The following is a 25,970-nucleotide window of genomic DNA, read 5'->3' on the forward strand; positions in this document are numbered from 1 at the left end:
TCAAGCATGGCTTCCATTTTTGCTACTAGGGAAGGCAGTTTTAGAAGTAGCTTAAAGTAAACTAAATATATTTTCAAATTGTTTGCTTTTCTCATGTAGATGTGTCTTATTGTTTGGAGAACTTTTCATTAAGTTCGATATTGTGATTCAACTATTTTCAAAATGTTAACTCAGCAAAAAAATTGTTTTCCCTTTTTCAGGACCCTGTCTTTCAAAGATAATTCGTAAAAATCCAAATAACTTCACAGATCTTCATTGTAAAGGGTTTAAACACTGTTTCCCATGCTTGTTCAATGAACCATAAACATGTCACGTTCCTGACCTGTTTTCTGTTAGTTTTGTATGTGTTAGTTGGTCAGGACGTGAGTTTGGGTGGGCAGTCTATGTTTTGTGTGTCTATGTTGGTTTAATGGGTACCTGATATGGTTCTCAATTAGAGGCAGGTGGTTTTCATCTCCTCTGATTGAGAATCATATTAAGGTAGGTGGTGTCACATTGTTTGTTTGTGGGTGGTTGTCTCCTGTGTCAGTGTCTGTGTATGTTACGCCACACGGGACTGTTTCGGTTTTGTTTGTTCGTTCGTTTTATGTAGTCATTTTTCCTGTTCGTGCGTTCTTCGTGTTTCATGTAAGTTCTTACGTTCAGGTCAGTCTACATTCGTTTTGTTATTTTGTTTAGTATCAAGTATAGTTCGTTTTTTGTCTTGTTTAAATAAATATCATGTCTTATCACGACGCTGCGTTTTGGTTCAATCCCTGCTCCTCCTCTTCGGATGAAGAGGAGGAGGAACACCGTTACAAAACAATTAATGAACATGCACCTGTGGACCGGTCATTAAGCCACTAACAGCTTACAGACGGTAGGCAATTAAGGTCACAGTTACGAAAACTTAGGACACTAAAGAAGACTTTCTACTGACTCTGAAAAACACCAAAAGAAAGATGCCCAGGGTCCCTGCTCATTTGTGTGAACGTGCCTTAGGCATGCTGCAAGGAGGCATGAGAACTGCAGATTTGGCCAGGGCAATAAATTGCAATATCCGTAATGTGACAGCACTACAGGGAGACAGGGCGGACAGCTGATCGTCCTCGCAGTGGCAGACCACGTGTAACAACACCTGCACAGGATCGGTACATCTGAACATCACACCTGCGGGACAGGTACAGGATGGCAACAACAACTGCCAAGTTACACCAGGAACGCACAATCCCTTCATCAGTGCTCAGACTGTCCGCAATAGCCTGAGAGAGTCTGGACTGAGAGCTTGTAGGCCTGTTGTAAGGCAGGTCCTCACCAGACATCACCGGCAACAACGTCGCCCATGGGCACAAACCCACCGTCGCTGGACCAGACAGGACTGTTTTGTCTCACCAGGACGGTTTTGTCTCACCAGGGGGGGATGGTCGGATTCGCGTTTATCGACGAAGGAATGAGTGTTACACTGAGGCCTGTACTCTGGAGCGGGATTGATTTGGAGGTGGAGGGTCCGTCATGGTCTGGGGCGGTGTGTCACAGCATCATCGGACTGAGCTTGTTGTCATAGCAGGCAATCTCAACGCTGTGCGTTACAGGGAAGACATCCTCCTCCCTCATGTGGTACCCTTCCTGTAGGCTCATCCTGACATGACCCTGCAGCATGACAATGCCACCAGCCATACTGCTCATTCTGTACGTGATTTCCTGCAAGAAAAAAATGTCAGTGTTCTGCCATGGCCAGCGAAGAGCCCGGATCTCAATCCCATTGAGCACGTCTGGGACCTGTTGGATCGGAGGGTGAGGGCTAGGGCCATTCCCCCCAGAAATGTCCGGGAACTTGCAGGTGCCTTGGTGGAAGAGTGGGGTAACATCTCACAGCAAGAACTGGCAAATCTGGTGCAGTCCATGAGGAGGAGATGCACTGCAGTACTTAAAGCAGCTGGTGGCCACAACAGATACTGACTGTTACTTTTGACCCCCCCTTTGTTCAGGGACACATTATTCCATTTCTGTTAGTCACATGTCTGTGGAACTTGTTCAGTTTATGCCTCAGTTGTTGAATCTTGTTATGTTCATACAAATATTCACACATGTTAAGTTTGCTGAAAATAAACGCAGTTGACAGTGAGAGGATGTTTCTTTTTTTGCTGAGTTTATAATAAATATATCCCGCCTACTTTCTATGTGAGGACATTGCTCAAGTTTAGGCTTCGGCCCATCAGACATAAATATTGGTAGTTGATATTGTTCAAAGATTAGTTTTCATATTGTCAGTTATTTAAAAACAAAAATCTAAATCTTCTATAAACAAAATCAAAACTACTCAACAACTTTTTAAACTACTCAATGTGGCATTGTGAATGTATACAGTACTGTGCTCAATTTTGTATAATGTAATTGTATCAATGTTTGCTTCCTTTTAGATCTGCTATGAACAAGCAGTTAATATTTACGGTTGATTCGGTGCTAACATCAGGATCAACAGCCTTTAGTGTTTTTGATACATCATCACTTCCAGATATTTTGCTTAATATATCAAGTGAAAAAACTGCATTTGTATGTTGTTGACTGTTCATTTATTAGCCATTTGTGATGAGGCTGAATATTGTGTGATCAAAATATTGATAATGTTTATAGGAATAATATATTATTACCCTATTCCTAATTAATTGATAATGGTTAGATTTAACACAAAAATGGTCACGTACCAAAATTTTATTTCATTTCAGAAGTACATTCCTTACAGAATAACAACTCCACTTACATATCTCGTTGTTTGCAAAGTGCAGTTAGCTTGATTTTCAAGCTCATTTTTTCATACTAGATGATTGACACCAGATGCCTTATTTTCTTGACATTTTCAAATGTTGTTTATTAGTAAATGTAATGTATGAATAACATGTATGTTCATTGTACATGCACATTAAGTATTTGTATTTTCCCACATCGATTGGCCACCAAAAAGGATATCATTTTCAAATGAGCACCTGATTATATTACCTTTAGGATATTGAATGTACCGGTACATGATCTCAAATGTTAATTTCACTCATAGTTACAACAATTTGATTGTGGTTTTATGAAAATTGTGCAGAGGTATAAAAAAATGGCAGAGGTATAAAAAAATGGCAAACAGGGCTCCATTGCGAGGTCTGGTAATAGATTAGATATGAGCCTCTGTAACATGAACAATATGGTTTCATTTCTTCAATGACCTAAAGCTTCATTTGTTAATTTGTTTTGTATTCTGTTCTTTATAAATGAATGTATGCACTAATATTACAAATGCCACAAACTCTTTTTCTAAATTAACAAAGATTTTATTGCAAAACTTATTTTAATAAATACAACTTTGAAATTGTGTCTTCGCTTTCATGTTTGAAAATGTTGGGCTATCAGATTTACACCTTCAAAACAGGCCTTCAAAAATAGCCCCTTAGAGCACTAGGAACACGACATCAGAACATTTACAACTGTCAGATATTCTTTGCTTCAACCCTTCAAGTCGAGCTGGGCTCTCGGATCTGAAAGCAGTTTGGCCTGGCAGTGGCCCTTTAACTGACGATAAACTTTGAGACAGGAAGTACACCAATCGTTCGCGGAAACAACTTTACTTCTTCCTTGGCAACTGCCAAAGTTGTAGCTACCACCACACACTCACAGCAATTTAGCAACTCAAAATTAACTATAAATTGGTTTGAAATGCCTTTGATTGTCAAAGATTACACATGGACACAGACAGAAATGATTGTTTACATAAATGTACCATTAAAAGGAGTAAAGGTTGGGAAAGTAGATATCTTTTCCACAGACGAATATCTGAAGGTAAGTTTTTTGGAAACACCCTAAAGCTAGCTAGCTAACGTTAACTAGTACCTACCTAAATGTTAACAACAGTAGTAGATGGGCAATTGCTTTGGTAATCAGTTTGCTTTGGTTTGCCTCCATCTTAGGTACATTTCCCCCCGTTTTTATTTGAAGCCTTCCTGTCTGAGCCGATAGATGATGACAAAAGCACAGCAAAAATTGGAAATGGAGTTGCAGTTTTCACATTGCAGAAAAAGAAGGAGAGACTGTGGGAACACCTTGTGATTAATAACAGTAAGTCATTAGCTAACAGCAATATAGATATTAGTCTAATTACCTATGTAAGCGATAATCAACGAGGGGCTGGCTATGCATTTCAAAATAATGAATGACATGGAAGACGCGTTAGCAGAGTGGAATAAACCTTCCATGGAGTTGCATTATTTTCAAGAGAACGCATAGATAGCCCCGGGTTGATTATCCCTTTTATACCATGGCTATACCTTTGCTGGAAATGTGTTCAACATCCACTGAAGTAGCTAGTAAGTTTACTAGATAGTCTAGCTACAGTAGTTGCCTTGGTAACCAAACAAACAGACTTGTTAGTTTAGCTAACCAAACCATCAGTCCTAGCTTGCTATTATTGAAATCGAATTCATGCCAATAATGTTTTCAATTCTACTTTTACTTTCAAAAGCAGCTCAAACATAGAACTTGTAAGAATAAACTAAAGCAATTGAATTCTACCCTGCTGATATACCGTGCCTTATAGGGAAATAATGCACGCTCTAGAATGCCCTTAAGATAATCAGAAACAACTATTCAACAACGCCATGGTATAAAGTAGCTGCAATACATTATGCAAAGTAGTCACAGTATTTTACAACTTAATTGTATGTATTACATTTGACCCTGATTGGTATTATTACACAAAGAAGATATTATAAGGCTCTTGTTAGTGTGTGTGTGTGTGTATCTGTTTTAGATGACAAAGACAAATCGAGAGAGATCAGGGAAAGAGCACTCTTGAAAGCCCAGGAAAAGCTTGCTGCTGAGTCGAAAGCCAAAGCCACGAAAACACAAGAAGAAAGAAAATATGCACTGGAGACCATGATGAAGGTGATACACTTGTAAAATATATTCTCTGAAATTTGTGCTAAGAATACATCTTCATTTATTTTATATTGTCAGCTTGAAGAAGAGGGGAGAGCCAAGATCCAGAAAATGAAGGATGATGAATGTGAGAAAGCAACAGCACAGTTGGAGGCATGGAAACTGAAGCAGAGACAAATAGCAGAGGAGGAGGCCCAACTAAAGCTACAAAGTCAGAGAATCAAGGTTGACAAACAAAGCAAATCGGAAAAGATACATGTACCCAGAACATCAGACCAATGCAAGGTCAAGCATGGTAAATAAAACTATGGTACAATCGAATTGTACATTCTGCAATCATACGTTTGTTGATATGTTGAGTATTCCATAATAAATATCATCTGCTTGTTTCTTACATAGATCAGAAAAACAGTGTTCAATCAATCAGCAAGAAAAAACAGGTGGATTTGCCAGCTCCAAGATCCACAGGCAACATTCAAATCAAGTTCACACCACGAGTGTTTCCCACGGCCCTACGAGAATCAAGAGTACCAGAGGAGGAAGAGGTGTAAACTCATTTTTTTCCCTTTCCACTTTCAAGTATTAACCAGGTTTTTTCATCAGTGAATCTTTGGAACTGTGGTTTATTAAAGGGCAATTCCGCCACTTTTCAACCTCATATCCATTATCTGCAGCACCATACCAGTGTATACATACTGTATGTTAAAACAGCACGTTTCTATGATCTGTGGTTAAAAAGATAATAAGAACTGTCCTAAAAATGCTTCTCTGTGACATCACAGGGAGCGAGTTTCTTGCCAGAGGGAAGGTATATTCTTTCTCCCCACATCACTGGGAATCGCATTGTTTGAAAATCAGTTTTTAAAATGTTTTCACTTTTTGATTATGACGTCGGGTAGAACATTTTAACTTAAACTTAGAAATGCGCCATTTTCACTTATGTAAATGCTGGTATTCTGCCGGAGATAATGAAAAGTGGTGGAATTTCCCTTTAAGTATGGGTATTGATTGCTTTGTCTTTACTTTAAGCTATGAGCACGGGATGCGTTTGTCCATTCTCGGTTCCATATTGGGAGGTAGCATCATGTTGTGTTTAATATTTTTACATTTTATCAAGCCAACCCAATCATATGAATGTGTTCTTTTGGAACAGTGGCTTCAGAAGCAGGCCGAGGCCAGAAGGGCAATAAATGTAAACCTGGCAGAGCTGAAGGACCTGACAGAAGAAGAGAGGAACCCTGACTGGTTAAAGGAGAAAGGAGAGTAAGTAGGCTAATCTTGTCAAAATCAGTGATCATAAGAACATTGAAGCATAGCGTTAATATTAAATGTCTTCCCTCCATGTTTTTCAGCAAATTGTTTGCAACAGGTAACTACTTGGCTGCGATCAATGCTTACAGCCTTGCCATAAAGCTTAACAGAAAGATTCCTACCATATATTCAAACCGTTCTGCTTGTCACTTGAAACTAAGGAATCTTCATAAAGCCATTGAGGATTCCTCTTGGGTCAGTATTCATTTTCCTTGTGTAAATGTTTCCTTTTACTCAACAGCATTGGTAAAAGAGATTGTTGTATAGAACATGACATTACAATGTTTCTTCATACACACAATCTTTCATTGCAGGCACTTGATCTGTTGACGCCACCCGTGGCTGGCAATGCAGGTGCCAGAACAAGAGCTCATGTAAGACGAGGCACAGCTTTTTGTGAACTGGAGCTCTATACTGAAGGTCTGTGCAACATCAACAAGGGCATTTCTCAAGCTATATGGCTCCCCTTGGCACTTTCTATTTTAGTTTTAGATCTCATTGTTATTCATACTTGGACAAGTGAAATGCAAAAAAGAGAATACTTTGCACAATACACTGCATCTCAGTGCTAGAGGTGTCACTACAGACACCCTGGTTCGAATCCAGGCTGTATCACAACCGGCCAGGATTGAGAGTCCCATAGGGTGGCGCACAATTGGCCCAGCGTTGTCCGGTGTAGGCTGTAATTGTAAATAAGAATTTGTTCTTAATTGACTTGCCTAGTTAAATTTAAAAAACAATGTAAAGATTATGTACTGTAGCCCCAGAGATGGGTGTTTTGTACTTTACCCTCTGTAACACTGACCTCTGCTGGCTAAAAAGTAGATTCTTTTGTTTGTTCTGCCCAGAATGAAAAGCCGACTGGCCTTGTGACTGAAATAATGCAGCTGTGGATATCCTAGGCTAGGAAGTAGGGATAGTTGGTTTAGCAGCCTATGCCTACCATGGCTGGTGCAGTCAGCTAAACTTTTTTTCTCTTGGAAATATTTTCATAGGTCTTCAAGATTACCAGGCTGCTTTGACAATTGATCCTCAAAATGAAACTCTACAAGCTGACACACACAAAATCAGACAAATCATCCAAGGGAGTGCACCCTGTCCCGAATGAATATATATATATATTTTTTTTAAATACATTCATATATATTTTTGCAATGAGGAACATTACAATGAATGCTGATAGCCTACCTGTTCAGTGTAGCCTAATGTGTTTATAGTGATACAATAAAAAAGTCAAACATTGTAACTTGCTCCAGCTATTAGTGTGTTTATGTATGTCACAAATAACATAAGTGCAAGTAATACTATGCTTTAATTTGTGTGTAAGTAGAAAGATACAACATGCATATTGTATAACTTAAATGTACAGCTTTTATGCATTTTCAGGACACCAATCATTGTCAATGGAGTGAAGGTCCACCAGGTAGTTTAATCAACACTAAGACAATGTTATACCATGTCAATCAAATCAGATAGTGTTTTGCAAATTAGGGCAGTCATATACCCTGCTTCGATCAAGACTTGTATTGAAGGAGTTGTCACGTAACATCCCACAGTTCCCAAGGTTTTCTGTGAATCTTTGTGAAAGTGGGTGGTAGGTACAGGGTGATGATTCAAATGTTGGAGGACTAACGCCATAGTCACTTGAGGTGGTCTTGTAGAAGGGGCTTTGAGGCTTTGCCCATGTCACATGTGAATTGTTTTTAACCACTGGGGTCATCATACATGAGAAAACAGGATTCCCAGGGTTTGCACACAGGGCTCTGCTTTGTTCCTGCTGTTGAGGAGCCGACATTGTTGCCAAGGCCTACCAGTCTACCTAGAATGTCAGGTGATGACAAAAAAAAATCAAATAGTTCAAGGTTTCCCAAACTCGGTTTTCCCAAAATATAAAAGATTATGGATACTGACAAGATACTGGTCTCTCCACCCTAACAATGGGAGTCGTTGTCCAAAAAGCAGCACGCCTATCTCTTTTTTTTGTTGATTGGTTGATACATCTCATTATATTAATACTTAAAAATAAAGTATATGAGGGTTGTTGACGTCAACCGACTGTATTCAATTGAGAGATGTTATGCCAATGTAGCAAATAAGCCATACATTTTTGGAGGGACAAAATTCGACACTCATTATACAAAATCTCCTTGCCTGGTGGGCGACAGACTTTCAGCCGAGTTGGGCCTAACTATCTCTTTGCGTCTTCCTCTCTGAATATCAGCATGCCTTGACTGTTTTTCCTAAACTCGGTTCTGGGCCCTTCCCCTTGGGTGCACGTTATTGTTCTAGCACACAGCTGATTCAAATAATCAAAGCTTGATGATGAGTTGGTTATTTGAATCAGCTGTGTAGTGGTAGGGCAAAAGCCAAAAGACCCAGGGGGTCCCAGGACAGAGTTTGGGAAACCTTGTTATATGAAACGCTACAAGGTTCAGACAAACTTTGTAAACTCCTAAAGTAAGACTTACCTTGATAATTGGTTGGTGAGGACAGACCTCTGTCGTGGATTCAGGATGTTGGTTACCGTAGCTACCCTCCTTTGCAACGGTATTGACGCGACAGTTGAAGTAGATGTAGATGTACTAGATCGGAAGGATCATCCTCCTTACTTCATATCTCTTCATTCTAAGCCTTGTGTGTATTATTATACAAACCTTACATGAAGTTGGGCGTATTGAATATAGCCAACCCATTTACATATATTCATTGCAGTAGACTAAAATCATGAGTTTAGTATGTTGGTTTACATCTACCCATGTATTTATCAGCTGATCAATCACGTGATCCAGAGACCATAGTATACTGGGAGCTGTAGTTTCCAACTTTGGCAAACGACATGTGCTCACTTCACGCAAACTCTAAATTAAAACTACACTTACCCCTCATCACGTTAAACGTTCTTCAGCTTCGCAAAGGTCTGTTGTTATTAGCGTCATGACAGCAGCATTCGCGTCCCAGTGGCAGCATTAAGACTTCCGGTTTTCAAGTTTTTCCTTCAAAACAAAAGTCTGAGGTAAACGCTATCTCTGTATGATTTTTTTACCGCTTTACATAGCCATAGTGAATAATGTATTTTTTTAAATCATAACTACATCAGGGAAAATCTGAACTAAAGAGAATTACTACTCTATATAAGATAAAGAATATGTAATTGTATAGGACTGGTTCTATGCTTACAAGTTTTTCTTGGTTCTTACAGATCCTATCACGGTTTCAATTTATTTCCAGTTTGTTTGAGTTGTATTCCTGGATGATTATATGGCCTTGTGGCTTATAGCCTCATGTGTCTTGTCCGAGTAGCACCCTTTAGTGGTTTAAAGCCTCGTGTCTTATCCTGAACTCAGCAAAAAAATAAGTTTCCCTTTTTCAGGACTCTGTCTTTCAAAGATAATTCGTAAAAATCCAAATAACTTCACAGATCTTCATTGTAAAGGGTTTAAACATTGTTTCCCATTCTTGTTCAATGAACCATAAACAATTAATGAACATGCACCTGTGGAATGGTTGTTAAGACACTAACAGCTTACAGACGGTAGGCAATTAAGGTCAGTTCTGAAAATTTAGGACACTAAAGAGGCCTTTCTACTGACTCTGAAAAACACCAAAAGAAAGATGCCCAGGGTCCCTGCTCATCTGCTTGAACGTGCTGCAAGGAGGAATGAGGACTGCAGATGTGGCCAGGGCAATAAATTGCAATATCTGTACTGTGAGACGCCTAAGACAGCGCTACAGGGAGACAGGACGGACAGCTGATCGTCCTCGCAGTGGCAGACCATGTGTAACAACACCTGCACAGGATTGGTACATCCGAACATCACACCTGAGGGACAGGTACAGGATGGCAACAACAACTGCCCGAGTTACACCAGGAACGCACAATCCCTCCATCAGTGCTCAGACTGTCCGCAATAGGCTGAGAGAGGCTGGACTGAGGGCTTGTAGGCCTGTTGAAAGGCAGGTCCTCACCAGACATCACCGGCAACAACGTCGCCTATGGGCACAAGCCCACCGTCGCTGGACCAGACAGGACTGTCAAAAAGTGCTCTTCACTGATGAGTCGCGGTTTTGTCTCACCAGGGGGGATGGTCAGATTCACGTTTATCGTCGAAGGAATGAGCGTTACACTGAGGCCTGTACTCTGGAGCGGGATCGATTTGGAGGTGGAGGGTCCGACATGTGTCACAGCATTATCGGACTGAGCTTGTTGTCATTGCAGGCAATCTCAGCGCTGTGCGTTACAGGGAAGACATCCTCCTCCCTCATGTGGTACCCTTCCTGCAGGCTCATCCTGACATGACCCTGCAGCATGACAATTCCACCAGCCATACTGCTCATTCTGTGCGTAATTTCCTGCAAGACAGGAATGTCAGTGTTCTGCCATGGCCAGCGAAGAGCCCGGATCTCAATCCCATTGAGCACGTCTGGGACCTGTTGGATCGGCGGGTGAGGGCTAGGGCCATTCCCCCCAGAAATGTCCAGGAACTTGCAGGTGCCTTGGTGGAAGAGTGGGGTAACATCTCACAGCAAGAACTGGCAAATCTGGTGCAGTCCATGAGGAGGAGATGCACTGCAGTACTTAAAGCAGCTGGTGGCCACACCAGATACTGACTGTTCCTCTTAATTTTGACCACCCCTTTGTTCAGGGACACATTATTCTATTTCTGTTAGTCACATGTCTGTGGAATTTGTTCAGTTTATGTCTCAGTTGTTGAATCTTGTCATGTTCATACAAATATTTACACATGTTAAGTTTGCTGAAAATTAACGCAGTTGACAATGAGAGGACGTTTCTTTTTTTGCTGAGTTTAGTTCTGTGAAACCATAACGCTATGTGTTGTACCCAGCAGTTGTCTTATTATCTTTTGCTAATAAATACAAATTATTTGGTAATTCAGAGTTTGTGACTATTTACCCATGCAACAGAACATAGCCAGCAATGCAGTTCTCTGTATATGGAATACATATTGGACTGTATCACTGTAGAGAAAAACGTTTACTGTCTCAGCTAACCAAATACTGTACCACCATTCCGCTCCAAATGGACCCTCTTCCATTCATCACGAGTCAATGTAAACACACCATTATTTGTGGTATGCCTGAACCATCCAAAGTTTGTCTCATCTGACAAAACACATTTCAGTGTATCCCTGCTTATTTATACATCAACCTACCTCTCCAGTTACATGCTGCTCATCTGTATCAGTTGTCATAGAGCTTATGATTTCCTCATCTAATAAACCTGTATGACAACTTGTACCACAACTTTCTGTCTTTAAGGTTTAGTATTAAATCCCAATATCTTGGGTGTCTGAGATTTGATTGAGCAGCACCACTGACACTTCGTCATGTGAATTACTGGCTACATCTGGATGAAACTCAGAAGCAGGTTCCTTATCCTCAAAAGTGTGTACATTTTGCATATTAAGTTGGCAGTCAGGGTCTTCTCTGAACAGTTGACATTCCATCATTTAAACTCTCCACAGGCAATAGGTTTTGAACCTGAGCCTAATTTACATTCTCTGTTTGTACCATTTTGTTTAATTTCACCTTGTCACTAGCAATAGAATGTATAAATGTGTCACAGTCCACTTTAAGACTAAATCCATTTTGCAATGGCTGTACATGAACTCGACATGATTCTGAGTTGCATAGAAAAGTAGCAAATTCTACATCTTTTTGACTATCAAATGGATACCAATTTCACAGCTATCACATGCTAGCATTGCTCATTTACTGTTATTTGGTTATTTACAGCAACAAAACAGTGTTTTGGGTTTCTTTTAATGTGTGACCCATTCCTCACCATATTTAAGTTTCACTGTATTTCTCCTCCCCACTCTTGTGTTTGATTGGTGTTTTTTTTATCAATTAGTGTACTGTCTTTGACTGTGTTGCACTGACTTAAGTTTGTGCTGTCACGCTTATCTCCTATGTCATTACATATGGGTGACAGACTCAAAGAGTTGGTCAACTCAACCTCTTCCTCAATCTCATTAACAAGACTTTGAATTTTACTTATATTCTTGTTACACATATTCTTAAGAATTTTGATACTACGATTAATGACAATGGTTCAATGGTTGTTCCAGATGGCCATTGCAAAGTTTTGTCATTATGCTGCATGACGGCATGTACTGCCATTGAACTAGCATGATAATCTAAACATTTATTATTATTTTTTTTCCCTTTCTGTGGCAAGTCTTAAGTTTCTGGTGCTCCCCAACATCACGACGACCCCGATACAATTTATGTGTCAAATTTGGGGGTTCAATGGCATTTATAATCCGTTGTGTGAACTTATTCTGATCTATGCTTTTATCAGTACGGTCAACTCCATAGTTAACTTTATCACTACAGAGAACAGCATCACTATCAGTACATTCAACTCCTACTATAGCACTAGGTCCACCCTTTACTACTCCTTCCTGTGACTCAATTAATTCAAGCACCTGATTAACACCAGTGTCCGACACAGACTCCACCACTTTACTATCCCTGCCTATGCCTTCCTTTAGCTGCATAACACAAGCACATAGGTCTATATCAAAATTCTCATCTTTCCATTTAAGCAGCCCGACACAAATCCTTTCTGTGTTTTTTGTAGCAGTTGGCCATTGCAGAATTTGGGCAACTTCAAAAATGCATTATCACTCTTTTCATTGTGTTGCATAACATAATTAATTGCAATTGAAATAGCAGAATAATCCAGAGGTCTTTGTGTCCTCTCTTTCAGTGTCTGAGCATGCCCTGAATTTACCCTGCTGCCTGTCCCCTGACCTTACCCTGCTGCCTGCCCCCTTCATTGTTAATGTTTAAACAGTTATTTTTCATGTATCATGAATAAATACAGGTTATTAACACGTTTCTACAATTACGTGGGAGACTTTTATTTAGAACGTTTTCGAAATTCTGTGATCGGAAGTACTAGTTTTAGTGTTGCTGACGAGGCGCTGATTGTGTTGTTGTTGAATTAAAATCGATGAAGCTGTGAGGGCGCAATTGTGACTGCAATATCAAGAATCGTTTGCAGAAATTCGCACTTTCTACGTTGGAAACTTACTGGGTAATGATATTACTGTCTGATGTTTTGTCAGGTTAGAGTGGTTTGTAAGTCATACTTCTTGTCGTTACAGAGTAGGATAAGTTAGATAAACTAACGCGTACTAGTAGCTAACTGTGCGAGTGGCTAGCTATTACTGTTAGGTAGCTAGCAAGAAGCTGTTTAAATTTCAGTCTATCTAGCAGCTGTTTGCAGAAAACACCCCTCAGTTCGCATTTTCACCTGATTGTGTCATTTCTTATGATAATTGTTAATATCGTGCATATAATAACGTTACATAGCTACATGTGTAACGTTAGTTAGCTATATATATATATATATATATATATATATATATATATATATATATATATTCAGACATCCATTTGTTGAATAATCGATTGCGGATTGGACTCCTCATGTGCTAACTGTAGTTGGCTATATATATATATATATATATATATATATATATATATATATATATATATTCAGACATCCATTTGTTGAATAATCGATTGCGGATTGGACTCCTCATGTGCTAACTGTAGTTGGCTAGCTAATTAGCTGGCAACATTGCAATCCTGCACAGTGCAGCTACGAAGGCCCCCATGCATTGAACCGTGCACACCAAACTCGGTTTGTTGAAATAATATCAACAATACTCACTAGGCTTCGTTTTCCTTCACCAGTAAACTAGTTAGGTGGTAAAGTAACAGTATTCCAAAATGTTTTTCCAAAATGCCCCCCACAACCCACATTCTACACAACCACTACTGGGTACTCTGAAAGCTGTATAAACTCTTTATCATGTTCTGCTGCAAAAAGATTATGCCTATACAGAGAAACATACAAACAGTTTTCGATCTCCCCAAAAGTGGGGCATTGGTGCAATCATTCACCAGCAAAGGGGGTCAGCATGACATCCCCTACCATTCATAGACGCAAACTACTTTAGCGCCTATTGACGATAGTATCTTCTTACCGGGGGAGTTGTGTTAAGTGCCCTGACGCTTACTCTAAACATTAACACGCATCGCTTGCGGTACTGTTTTGGAAGTAACGTATCTTTCATATCAGTGAAACATTATTTATTTTAAACAAAATGTAAATTACTACACACCTTTTATTGGGTTAGTGTTCCCACACAGCCATATCTCCACGTTAGAGCGCTTGTTTACGGAAGACATCATTCGCCACCTGGTGTCTAGTGTGTTCAGAACACCTGTGTGTGTAAGCAGAGAGGAAGAGAGATGTCCAACTCCGCAGAAAACCTGTCTCCCTCCTTTAGGTGGTGTTTTTTCACCGAGCAAGGAGTTTTTGTATGGAGGTCAATAATGACTCGAATTTGGTCAACAAAAAAACGAATGGCTTCTTTTTCTCGAATATAAGCATAAGTTGTTCAGAGTGTATGTTAAGAGTGTACTGATATAAGTAGGACACGTGGATATCCCGGTGTTGTGCCGAAAATCTCCTCCCTGGCAGAATACTTCCCCCCTTCGCGTTCTTCATTGCTGCGACTTGTTCTAGTTGAGATTTCTGCTCTCCACACCGTTGTCAATTTAGCCTACATTTCACTGATCTTAGTAGCAGAAAGCATTTTTGTCTGCAGTTTTCAAGTGTATGTGGCGGTTCTAGCTTGTACGGTGCCCTGGGCGAACCCACTCTTCAGCCCGAGTGCGGGCGCCCCGTGCCGCATCGGGCGGCTGCCCATGTTGCCCGTACCTAAATCCGCTACTGATTTGTATTAGTCTATCAATACATCTCTTTGCCAAAATTCGTAATCTCTCCCATGGCTTATTCGACTAGTATCTTTGAAAGTGTAAGGATAATATCTCAGCCATAGTTGTTCTGAAATGTTTATTGCTTGCCAACATTTTACTCCCTCTGTTTAATATAACACACATACATTAATTATTCATTTCGGTTGCCTATCCTGACGTGAAGTTTGTTCTATAGAAAGTATTTGACTCTGATGTGTGCCACAGAAAGTATTTGACTCTAGCCACAAAATTAAGGAAATTAGAATTGGGGGATTCTGTCAGGGGGATATTTTCGACACAACACTGGCAACTTTGAGAAAAAACGCTTTATATCCGAGTTGTCTCGAGATGGCTATGCATAGTCATGGCATGAGGCTAGTAGCATAGCATCTCTCTCCATTGAATACAGGTGGTTAAAGTCAACAACCCTCATCGAATATTCCAAAAAGTATTATAATAATGAGATGTATCCACCAACCCAAAGAACAGATAGATAGAATATTGTCAGTATATCCATAATCTTTGGGGTAAGCTAACTAGTGAGGAAGTGTAGTTCATCAACTGGATGCACACACAGTGTATGAATCTGTGCAAAACTGCTACAGTACGTGTATCTTTTTTATTTGAAAAATGTTCTCACTCACATGAAAGTTAAGGGGCATACCAGCATATGTTTAGAATGACGTTTCTAAACGTTAAAACACAACGTCAAAATTGTAGTTTACATGGATCCAAATGTGAGCGAATGTAATGGCTGAAAACCCTCCATATGGAGATTAATGGTTTTTGAGAGCTAGACATTCCCCTGTCAACAAGGCATGCATTATGCTGCAATGTCTGTGTACTGTTGTTGTGAACTGTCTTATCTCAATGTCATATCAGTGAACTGTGGTTTTATGCAGAATGATACATTTTGCATTTGAGTATTCAAATGTTCCTCTTGTGCAAAAAATAAAAATTCACAATGCATTTTTTTACAGTGTGCTCCATTATTTTTACCAGCTGGCGGAGCCATGTCAGAGAGCTCAAGTGACACAGAGTCCTCCTGTGGGTGGACTATCATAAGTAATGAAGTAAGTCAAGTCTTTCTGACTCTACCTGGGTCCTTATTTGATTCCCCATCAGCCTTAGCACCTCAGCTAACCCTTGTAGGACCAATAGTCCAGTACTAGGAACCAGAGCCCTTGAAATTCCTCAGTGCACTCTAATGGGACTGGCCTATGGATATGACTGTTACAGTGACTTAGTAATTCAAAGTTTCATGTCATCTTAGTTACTTCTTGAGTGCCTTTATGGCAGTCAATGCCATTATGCCGACTGTCTAGATTAATTTGAAAGCCTAATGGTTAATACAGTGAACTGGAGATCATAGTATGCCTTAATGTAGGGTTGTCTAAAATGTGGTAGGCTAATATAATAGACTTGTTTCTAAGGGTTCAGATATTGAGGCCCTGGGGCCAGAGAACGGCCTGGAATGTGGATCTGATCTCCCAGAGAGCGCAGTGCTGGAGCCAGAGCTGCTGCAGAACCAACCCACCTCTCTCTCTGGTAGGAGGAGTTACCATATGCCTTGTTATGACAAATGAAACCACTTTGAAATATCTAGGCCTATTACAAAAAAAACTACCGATGACTGGGATAAAACTGTTACAACATTGTAATATACATGTATCAGAAAAACACTACATAATTTGGTTTAACCATCTGTAATGAAACATTTATACATTTATAGCTGTATTGAGATGTTATGTGCTCACAGTAGATGGCGTGTACTCAACTTGTCTTCAAATTTTAAATGTCCTCTAAATGTGTTTCAGCTGAGTTCACTGAGGAGAGGGGCGAGTCATCTCTTGATGCCACTCTAAAAGAAGAAACCATAGATGAAACATTGTCTGCTTCTGAGGTGAGGGATAAAAACAAAACATTCTTCAGCTGTATATTTGTATGATTCCCATGTCGCTATGTTTCCAGTCCCTATGCCAACCATGTGGAATATCCTCTGCAGGCTGGAGGTGAGGTGGCCGGGGACGAGCAAGTGACTCTGTGCTCCTCCAGTGACCACTCTGACATTGTGACTCTGGTGGACACGAGGGAGACTGAGCTCGGGCCTTGGGATGAGCAGACGGTGGAGGAGGAAGAGGGAGCAGTCAGTGAGGAGCTCTACCTGGGCACCTCTTCCAGCAGCCAGTACACCTTCAGCGCAGCAGAGACTGGTAGGGCAAACCAACACACCCTTTAGGGGATGTTTCAATGAATTCCAATATGAGGTAAATTGGAGAATTTAGATACATTTGTATTTATCTTCACAGTTCAAAGTTAGAGATGTTTCCATGCAAGGTTTGATGGTCTGGTGATGATCAATCAACTTAAGTGGATAAGAGAACAGATAGGGCATGATGACAAACAGAAGAAACCAACAAAGCACTCCTTCCTATCCCCTTCCCCTTGTCCTAAAGCCAGGCTGATGATGGGCCACTGGAAGCTTCCACAGAGTCTGTGGGACTTGGGCTGCCAACTGAAAGGGCAGATGTCTGGCAGCCGTTCTCTCTCAGGTGGTATAAACTGGACTGGTGTGAATATGATAGTGTGCTGCTTGTCTTGCTCAACACAGTGTGGCAGGTCTAAACCTGATAAACTGTTGTCAGGGCAAATGCGGTCCGATGATGTAAACAAGTTCTGCTTCTTTTGAAGGGTGTAGCAACCGCCACTAAATGTGTGAAACGAAATACTTGCGTGGTATTTCGGCATGATGTGTGTTTTTTTAGGCTTAACAACTGGAAGTTGCCCAAGTGATGATTTGGTTAAATGTCATTGGTTTGACTGATATACCTGATGTTTAATTAGCCCAGCCTATAATACATTTTATTTCAGAAAAATTGTATATCAGAATATTTGATTAGTTGTTATTCTGGATCTCCTGTATTTCTCTTTTAACTTTAGGCTAGGGTTCACCTCTGTGATCATGTAACCTAGATTAAACTTGATACTGAGGCATGTTGTTTACATGTTGCTCCTATTACCAGAGGGATGTCTTTAATCAGATTTTGCAATCAATGGTTATTGTTAATCAAAACATAAGCACATTTTCACAGCAATGTGGGTCCGTTTTACAGGTTTGGCATTTCTTCTGGAAGACTAAAGCATTATTTTTGTTTCCCCAGTTGAATGTGCATCAATGTCATGATGCCTAGCTTTACAACAGGGGTCTCCAACCCTGTTTCTGGAGAGCTACCCTCCTGTAGGTTTTTGCGACAATCTCAGTTGTAACTCACCTGGTTTTTAAACCAGCTAATTGTTAGAATCAGGTGTGCTAGACTGAAAACCTACAGGACTGTAGCTCTCCAGGAACAGGGTTGGAGAGCCCTGCTTTACAAAAAACTGTATAAGCTTTAAAGGGGAGCTGACATTCCTGATTTGGCTTAGTTTTTGAACTTGGTCATTGAGAAATGCAGCAGCCATGGCCGAAGCCAAATAAGAGTTGTCTTGGGGGGGGGGGTGGTTTAATGTGTGTGTCTCTTGTGTGTGTGTGTGTGTGTGTGTGTGTTCACACGTGGCAAGTGTTTGTGTACTGTTTTGGCAGAGTGGATGTACAATCACTCACCCTTCTAGATAACTTGAAAGGCTAACCAGGTCTTGTCTTGATATCGCCTTGGCTAGTTAGTGCTAGCCAACTTATTTAGCCAATTAGCTTCACCCTCTGGTGTGCCGCTGTGGCAAAGTTGGTTTGACATTGAATAGCTTATCTCTAGGGCTAGTTAGGGGCCGTCAATAAATGACTGTAAATGGGGACAATATTTTAATGTTTCACATCCTTTAGTTTTCTCATTCAATGCTTTCAATATTTGAATTTCCACAATTTATAGCAGGTTTGAGGTTTTTAAGTAAGTACATTTGGAGCTATTGACATTTTAAAATATTGTCCCATGTACATTGTGTAATTTACTGATGGTCCCTAAATAGCCCCATAGGGATATCACATGTCAAACCAAATTGACCATGGGCATTACGATGGGGTCGCCTGCAGCTGAGCGCTGAATTGATGATTACTTGGTGCTGCCAACTGTGGGCAGGATTGAAATAAACCCAACCCAAGGAAAACTGTTACGGTACCCATACATTTTCTTTCCATCTCGCAAATCATTGTTTTGGACGAGACTGACTTTATGACCAAAATTATCCCATTTACACTTTGTAGTCAATTTTGATAGTAGAATAACTGTTTCTGACTCATATCGATGCCACATAGGCCATTTTCAAAATGAGAAGTAGCTTTTTAGGGGCAGTCGCTCTTTAATTAGAATTGAATGGAGACATGATATATTGCCATGGACCGCACTTTGTAACTAGATCAATGAGGGCAATTAAAACAATATATTTTAAGCAGCAATGTGCTGTTAATTATTTTAGCAGCATAAGCATGGTTTACAAGCATGTCAACCTACATGTCTACCTTGTAATTATGGTTCAGTGCACTAATGATTCTGTGTGGGTGTGTGTATGTTGCAGTTTTCCCTGCGGAGCAGCCTGTGGTTGCAGACTCCAGCAGCAGTGAGGATGAGGGAGGAGAGCAGGTCACCCCAGTAGTGCGGAGGCGCAGGGTGAGGAAGAGCACCACTAGCTCTGTGCCTGAGCCTGGAGAGGAGGTGCAGGAGTCTGGCCACAGTGACCGAGAGGAGACTCGAGAGGACCAGAAGGAGGTACAGGAGGAGGAGGTGCAGCAGGAACCTTGCGTTGCAGCCCGACCTCAAGGCCATGTCAGCAGCACCCTTAACAAATGTATCCTACTAGCCCTCATCATCGCCATCAGCATGGGCTTTGGTCACTTCTATGGTAAGCATCATGGGAAAGTATTGGTACATATGTGATGAAGAATTTCAATGTTGCTCATTATAAGTATGGAATCATTGGTAAAAGGAATTCACGAGGAGGGCTGTTTTAGCAGTTTTAACTTGTGTTGGTTTTGTGTTCTAGGAAAATTTGAAGGTACAGTATGGAGTGGATGGTATGAGGGTAATTGTCTAACTCAACTTGCTTAGGTGCATAAGTCATGTGAATGTCATGTGTCATCACCGCATCGTAGTTTTGAATAGCACAAACTAAACCTATGTGTGTTTAGTGGGATTATGCAAAGCATGTCAAGTGCCTACATAGATATATTTGATCATATTGAAAGGATACACATCCTATTAAGATAGTGAAAAGAGAATTACAGTGCTTCTGTTGACTTCTTGAATCCATCCTCATCAGAATGTTTGTTATGTGTAGAAACAAATAATTTAGTCATGGGGTGGCAGGTAGCCTAGTGGTTAAGAGGGTCGATGTGCCCTTGAGCAAGGCGCTTAACCCGGATTGCTCCTGTAAGTCACTCTGGATGAGCGTGTCTGCTAAATGGTTCAAATGTAATACAGTATCTGGGTTGTGGTCAATAAGCAATCAGTTTTCCAATGTTATTGGCAGCTCAGAGCTGGCTGAAAGGTGACATTCTGAATATGACTGATAAACATAATCATAGAGGTGTGCCACATTTTGTGAGTTGACTCCAAACCAGATGCTCATGAAGGGACACTTGTTTAATGTAAGTCAATTTATTTTCTGTTTTTGTGTGTGGTAGTATATTACTTTCATGTGCCATCGTCTTTGGTAAGGTGAGGTAACAATGGGTTCCTAATTTCCCAAGGGTCAGGGAATTCCAACACCTACATCCCACACATGGAATGTCGGGGGTTTTCTAATTTGCCAGCGAGTGTGGTCATAAGTCAATAACCATACACACAATAACAAATTGCTGTTATTGAGTTCATTTTGCCACTGCTGATCAATGTCACCAAATAGTTTTGAATCTTGGAAACCCTAATTGGGCTGCATGGATAAGTCTTGAAATGTTTGTTTGTCCAAGAATGGGAACCCTTTTTATTGCACCTAACATGACGTGGACATTTCCCACAACTTTTTCTACTTCTGTGTTACTATTCTTGAATGTGTATTATCATCTGGTGAATCATGTCTATGCCTATGGAAAATGAAGGGAATGCCAAATATTTCATTCTAACACAGGCACAGTACAGGTTCAGGAGAGGCAGAAGATTGTGGAGAAGCTCTGTGGAGTGAACGACCTTGGTAATTCGAGAGATCTGCAGCCTCAGTGTCATAAAGGACCAAATGTCATCAGCAAGGTCTGTAAAGAGTTCTTGATGCATACATTTAGGTATCATAAGCCACCTCCCTCTATCCTTCTCAAATAAATTAGCATAATAAAACAAAATACATGTTATTTTCCTGTCTTAGAAACGGATTGTTTAAATAAAATAAAAATCTTTGGTGAACTTTGTTTCAGCTATAGAATTCTCTCATTCTTTTGACTGAACACGTGGGGATTTCAGGCATTAAAGTGCCAGTAGTCCTAATGTCACATTTGGAACTATCAGTATCATATTTTAGGAAGAACTTTTAAGCATTTCAATATTAAATTGATCTATCCACAACTTTTACAGCAATGCTCAGTGAGAACTCATTTCACTATTATTCGTCAAGAAAATCTAACTTCTGTGGTAAGTATGCTTATGCCTCAACTAAAGCACACTATTGCTTCTTCCAGAGAGCAATTTGCTCGCAAAATAATGTATCTTCACCACCAACCACACGGAAGGATGTATTTTATTTTAATTCTATTTTTTTTTTTTTTACAAATTATGCTTCAAAGGAAGTGGTCAAACACTATCTAGCTTTGTTACATTTTCCACTGATCTCAAATAGTTTGATATGACATACAGTAGCAAAATGTTTCTTTAGGCAATGAGGTCCTTGTATTGAAATACATTGCAAGCCCCCTATATTATACTGTGTAGCCTATCCTTGTTTTTGTGGTTTATATTTAGGGGTTCACAGCAACACTGAAATATATTGTTATGTTTAGATTTTTTTTTCTTGACTTGGTCAAATAACTTAAGATTTGATTGGTAACTGTTTTTCTAATTTGGCACACCGAAACCATGATTAACTTAGACAAAAAATGATTGCACCGATTGGCCTAAAGGTGGCAGTGTTAAGCAACCTCACTTAAACCCTCATATCCGCCGCCCCGTTTAACCTAGAGACTTGAAACGTTGTATGTAGGTGTCTTTCTTTATGCTGAACAAATTTGCCTCAAGGACCCATAAAGTCCGTCAGCATAGATTTTTCTCCATCTTGAACATTTTGGAAAACTTAAGACCAAATTCGGCATGTAGGCCCATGGTACATCTCTTAACTTAGTAAGAGAAAAGCTAAGGGATTGGTTACAAGATGGCTGAGTTATTGATAATCAGATTTTACGTGTCCATTTAAATCCTTTGTAAATCCACTTCAAAATTGCCTATCAACTTAACTTAACTGAACCATGTTAAGTTTGGCATTGATATCTTTAAAAATAAGGAAACTTAACAATTAACTTTTGACTATGTAAAATAATCATAAATCTCATGGTCTAAATGTCAAATTCACTCCAAATGTGGTCTTTGGACTCATCAAAATAGTTCCTAAAGAGTAAATAAACATTGATGCATTCAAAGATGGCCACACTATACCAGTAGATTGCTAAAATAGGTTTAAAATACTTCAAAAATCTTTTTCTCATGAACCATAGGACCAAATTACACCAACTTTGGAAAGTAAGCCCATGGTATATGTCTTAAATTACTTTGAGAAAGACGAAGGGATTGGTCAAAATCGGATTATGTGTCCATTTAAACCAGTGTAAATATACTCCATAGTGGTCTAGCAACTTAAAATTTGTCATCGCTGTCATGGACATCCCTAAGATGAACCACACTGAATTTGGTTTTGATATCTCAAAAACAAGGAAACTATTAACAAGTCATGTAATGCTAATGCTCAAAATCATCTGCAGGCATATTCTCCTCATGAACCATACATCAGATTCAGTCCAGATTTTGTATTTAGACATAAGGCTTTTAATAGTTTTTTTTCTTCTTCTCTGCATTCAAATATGGCCACACTGTACCAAAAGATGCACATATGCTAATGATAAAAATTCTTGAAATCTTCTTCTCAATGCTTTCAGTGATTGCACATAAAGGAAGATAGTTCCTACATGATAAAGTGCTTTCTTTGTTATCCAACTGATATTTTCTCCTTTTTCATCCTGTGACCCCTGTTCATATTGCTGCTCGCAGCTATATTTGTGATTTCACATTTAAACTCTTCATGTTACGTGACTATTCTCTACGAATACGATTCTCTACGATTTGTTTTTGATGGCTTTTTGCCCCCTTGAGAACCATTTGACACTCCACTTAACTGTAGAGTGAGATGAAGCTTAAGTGTATTCTCATTTTATAGCAATGCATTTGCTCACTTTGGTGATGCTGTTTCCACACGTTTAGGACGTGGTTAAGAGTCTGAGAGAAGACCTAAAGGACAAGAGTGACATGATGCTGTCCCTCACAGGGATTATGGACAAGCTTACTAAAGAGAACCAGGATCTCCGATCCAAACAGGCCCAGCTACAGGTAACATGCAAGTACAGGTTACGGTTAAAATGTAACACTAGTGGTGGATCTTTCCATATAAATTGAAGGTGGACTAATATCTACAGATAAAGATTCAAATGCTGCAACAAAATTCACCATTAATTGATTTGTCGTTTATTCCTCTGACTGTGAAGAAATTGTATTTTGTCATCGTTTCACAGTTAACCATCTTCATTATTAATTTAAGCCCAACTGTTCCCCTTGTTGTTCATATGTTAAGTGTTTTGCTAATACTCCTTTGTGGATGCATAACAAATTATGTATTTTTGTTTTGAACCAAGGCCCAGAAAGAAGACTTGGTCGTGAAACTGAAGCAGACTGGCGAAAAGAGGGTTAAGATTGAGTCTAAGCAGAGTCACCTGATGGTGGAGAACCAGCTGCTGAAGAGCTCCCTGGAGCGTGAGGAGGAGTCCCTGTCCACCCTTCAGGAGGAGCTGAGGAACCTGCGCTCCCAGATCCGAGAACTGGAGGAGACTGGGGCCGGGGCAGACTCCATACTGTCTGAGAACCAGAGGCTGAAGGACCACCTGGAGGAGGAGACGCAGCGCCTCCGCAGCTTCCTGAGCCAGAGGGAGGCCCTGATGGCTGAGGCCCAGACGCTGAGGAGGGAGCTGGATAATGAGCGGAGGGTGACTGACCAGCTTAGGGAGCAGCTGAGCAGCCGCAACACCAGGGCTGGAGGAGAGGCCGACCCGGAGACAGAGGAGCTGCAGTCACGGCTCATGGAGTTGCAGAAGAAGCTGAGCTTTGAGCAGCAGCGCTCTGACCTTTGGGAGAGGCTCTATGTGGAAACCAAAGAGGAGCGGGCCAAGGGAGACGAGCAGGCCAAAGTCAAGAGGTCCAAGGATGGCGTGATAGGGAAGGTGAAAGACACTTTTGATGCGGTGAAGAACTCCACCAAGGAGTTTGTGCACCATCACAAAGAGCAGATAACGAAAGCCAAAGAGGCTGTGAAGGAGAATCTGAGGAAGTTCTCTGATTCTGTGAAATCCACCTTCCGCCACTTCAAGGACTCTGCTTCGCGTATGATGGACAAGACTTACCGGCCTCACGATCGGAGGTTTCACGAGAGGAAGGAAGCCAAGACAGAGCAGCAGGAGTATCATAGAGACCATGGAAACAAGCACTCAGAGGAGGAACCATGGCAGCCCATAACCCACAAGCCCCTGCATCGTCACCCTCGTAAATCCACTGATGACTCTTTCCAGGCACACCGTAACACCCGGAAGTCAGGGGGTAAAGTTGAGGAGGACCCAGAGGCTGAGCCACAACAAAGAGGAGTGCCCAAAGGTTGCTCTGGGGTTTTCGACTGTGCCTACCAAGAATCCATGAGCCTCTTCAACAAAGCCATGGACCCCATAAGAGCAGATGAGTTCAACCAGCTGCTTCACAGCTACCTCCAGCAGGAGGTTGACCACTTCCACCACTGGACTGAGCTGGAGAGCTTTATTAACAATTTCTTTCACAACGGCGTCTTCATCCACGATCAGATGCTGTTCACAGACTTTGTTAGTGGTGTGGAAGGCTACCTGGAGGACATGGATGAGTACCATGGCCACAACGATGACGTCTTTGAAGATCTTGATGAGTATGTCTACAGGCACTTCTTTGGAGATACCTACTCAAAACGTTATGGGTCAAGGTAAGTTTATAGTTTTCATAACTGTTTTTCCAATAGGATCTTGTGAATGTTGTGCTTTACCATATTCTGACATTTCTTTTTGCCAACTCACAGTAGACCCTTTGAAGTGCCAAATACGGATACTAAAGAAGAAAGACTAGCCAAGCAGCAGCAGCGCAATCAGAGGGCCCGGCCCCGGTCACAAAGAGAGAGGAAGTGGAGCAGAGCAGGACGGAACACAGACAGACACATGGCTGATGTAAAAATAGAGTTGGGTCCTATGCCCTTTGATCCCAAATATTGAGAATAATCTTACCTAATGAATCCGTTTTAATAATGGCTGATATTGTAGTTGCAAAGGCTATTTAGGATGTGTTTGATGGAAAGCCTTTTCACTTCTTATTCTTCTGTTTTTGTGATTTTGCACAATGTTCTTTTAACGCTGCCGAATGTCCCCTTGCTTCCTGTGTTGTGTAAGCAATCCTTAGGTTAGTGTCAATGGTGGTGTATCTGACTGCATCTAATCTCATGCGCACAAAGAAAATTATTGCTGCAATGATTTAGCCATGAATTGTCTTTAAATATGACTAACTACAGCAATTAAACATGAGAATACAGTAAGTAAATCTGACAGTAGCTAACTCTAGTACACATTCATTGTCATCAGGTCAGCTGTTTCATGTTCTTTTTAAGAGCCATCACTGACTAATTTGCACAACATTTCTTATTTTTGGGCCTTGTTTAAAAAAAATAAAAAAAATAATCTGTTACCATTTTAATTGTCTAAATGTAGGCCTATTGCGAATGAATAATGA

The 25,970-nt window shown here is 40.5% G+C and overlaps 2 protein-coding genes and 1 long non-coding RNA gene across 6 annotated transcripts; 2 read left to right on the forward strand and 1 right to left on the reverse strand.

The window, feature by feature from the left end:
- The first annotated feature begins 3,606 nt into the window (after nt 1-3,606).
- Nucleotides 3,607-7,453, forward strand: dnaaf4 (dynein axonemal assembly factor 4). 2 transcript variants are annotated; one of them, XM_038969800.1, is made up of 9 exons: nt 3,607-3,801; nt 3,930-4,077; nt 4,769-4,902; nt 4,975-5,191; nt 5,296-5,441; nt 6,050-6,159; nt 6,249-6,402; nt 6,522-6,627; nt 7,203-7,453. In XM_038969800.1, the coding sequence occupies exons 1-9, from the start codon at nt 3,679-3,681 to the stop codon at nt 7,313-7,315; spliced, it is 1,251 nt and encodes a 416-aa protein (XP_038825728.1). In that variant the 5' UTR covers nt 3,607-3,678; the 3' UTR covers nt 7,316-7,453. The 2 variants fall into 2 exon arrangements, with proteins under 2 accessions (XP_038825728.1, XP_038825727.1); XM_038969799.1 differs by having other exon boundaries at nt 6,522-7,306.
- A 46-nt stretch (nt 7,454-7,499) lies between these two features.
- LOC120025306 lies at nt 7,500-8,964 on the reverse strand. Its single transcript, XR_005472983.1, has 2 exons — nt 8,676-8,964; nt 7,500-8,026 (listed from the first exon to the last, which is right to left on the reverse strand). It is a non-coding gene; the product is annotated as an uncharacterized LOC120025306 (long non-coding RNA).
- Nucleotides 8,965-13,154: 4,190 nt separating this feature from the next.
- Nucleotides 13,155-25,928, forward strand: ccpg1 (cell cycle progression 1). Of its 3 annotated transcripts, none has more exons than XM_038969942.1 (11): nt 13,155-13,270; nt 15,987-16,079; nt 16,440-16,554; nt 16,824-16,909; nt 17,012-17,219; nt 19,513-19,836; nt 21,061-21,179; nt 21,498-21,554; nt 23,388-23,513; nt 23,816-25,176; nt 25,270-25,928. In XM_038969942.1, exons 2-11 carry the CDS (start codon nt 16,020-16,022, stop codon nt 25,457-25,459), a joined length of 2,646 nt encoding a protein of 881 aa, XP_038825870.1. In that variant the 5' UTR covers nt 13,155-13,270; nt 15,987-16,019; the 3' UTR covers nt 25,460-25,928. The 3 variants fall into 3 exon arrangements, with proteins under 3 accessions (XP_038825870.1, XP_038825871.1, XP_038825872.1); XM_038969943.1 differs by having other exon boundaries at nt 16,009-16,079; XM_038969944.1 differs by lacking the exon at nt 21,498-21,554.
- Nucleotides 25,929-25,970: the final 42 nt, after the last annotated feature.

This window comes from Salvelinus namaycush, chromosome 30 (assembly GCF_016432855.1).
Source record: "Salvelinus namaycush isolate Seneca chromosome 30, SaNama_1.0, whole genome shotgun sequence".
Lineage (NCBI taxonomy): Eukaryota > Metazoa > Chordata > Actinopteri > Salmoniformes > Salmonidae > Salvelinus > Salvelinus namaycush.

What these genes read in the sequence shown, in the direction of transcription:
- dnaaf4 (XM_038969799.1), top strand. Translation starts at nt 3,679, where the DNA reads ATGCCTTTGATTGTCAAAGATTACACATGGACACAGACAGAAATGATT. An exon ending in CCAATGCAAGGTCAAGCATG is followed by an intron (nt 5,192 to 5,295) that starts GTAAATAAAACT and finishes TTTCTTACATAG; the next exon opens with ATCAGAAAAACAGTGTTCAA. An exon ending in TGGTTAAAGGAGAAAGGAGA is followed by an intron (nt 6,160 to 6,248) that starts GTAAGTAGGCTA and finishes CATGTTTTTCAG; the next exon opens with CAAATTGTTTGCAACAGGTA.
- ccpg1 (XM_038969942.1), top strand. Translation starts at nt 16,020, where the DNA reads ATGTCAGAGAGCTCAAGTGACACAGAGTCCTCCTGTGGGTGGACTATC. An exon ending in GGGCTTTGGTCACTTCTATG is followed by an intron (nt 19,837 to 21,060) that starts GTAAGCATCATG and finishes ATTCTAACACAG; the next exon opens with GCACAGTACAGGTTCAGGAG. An exon ending in TCAAAACGTTATGGGTCAAG is followed by an intron (nt 25,177 to 25,269) that starts GTAAGTTTATAG and finishes GCCAACTCACAG; the next exon opens with TAGACCCTTTGAAGTGCCAA.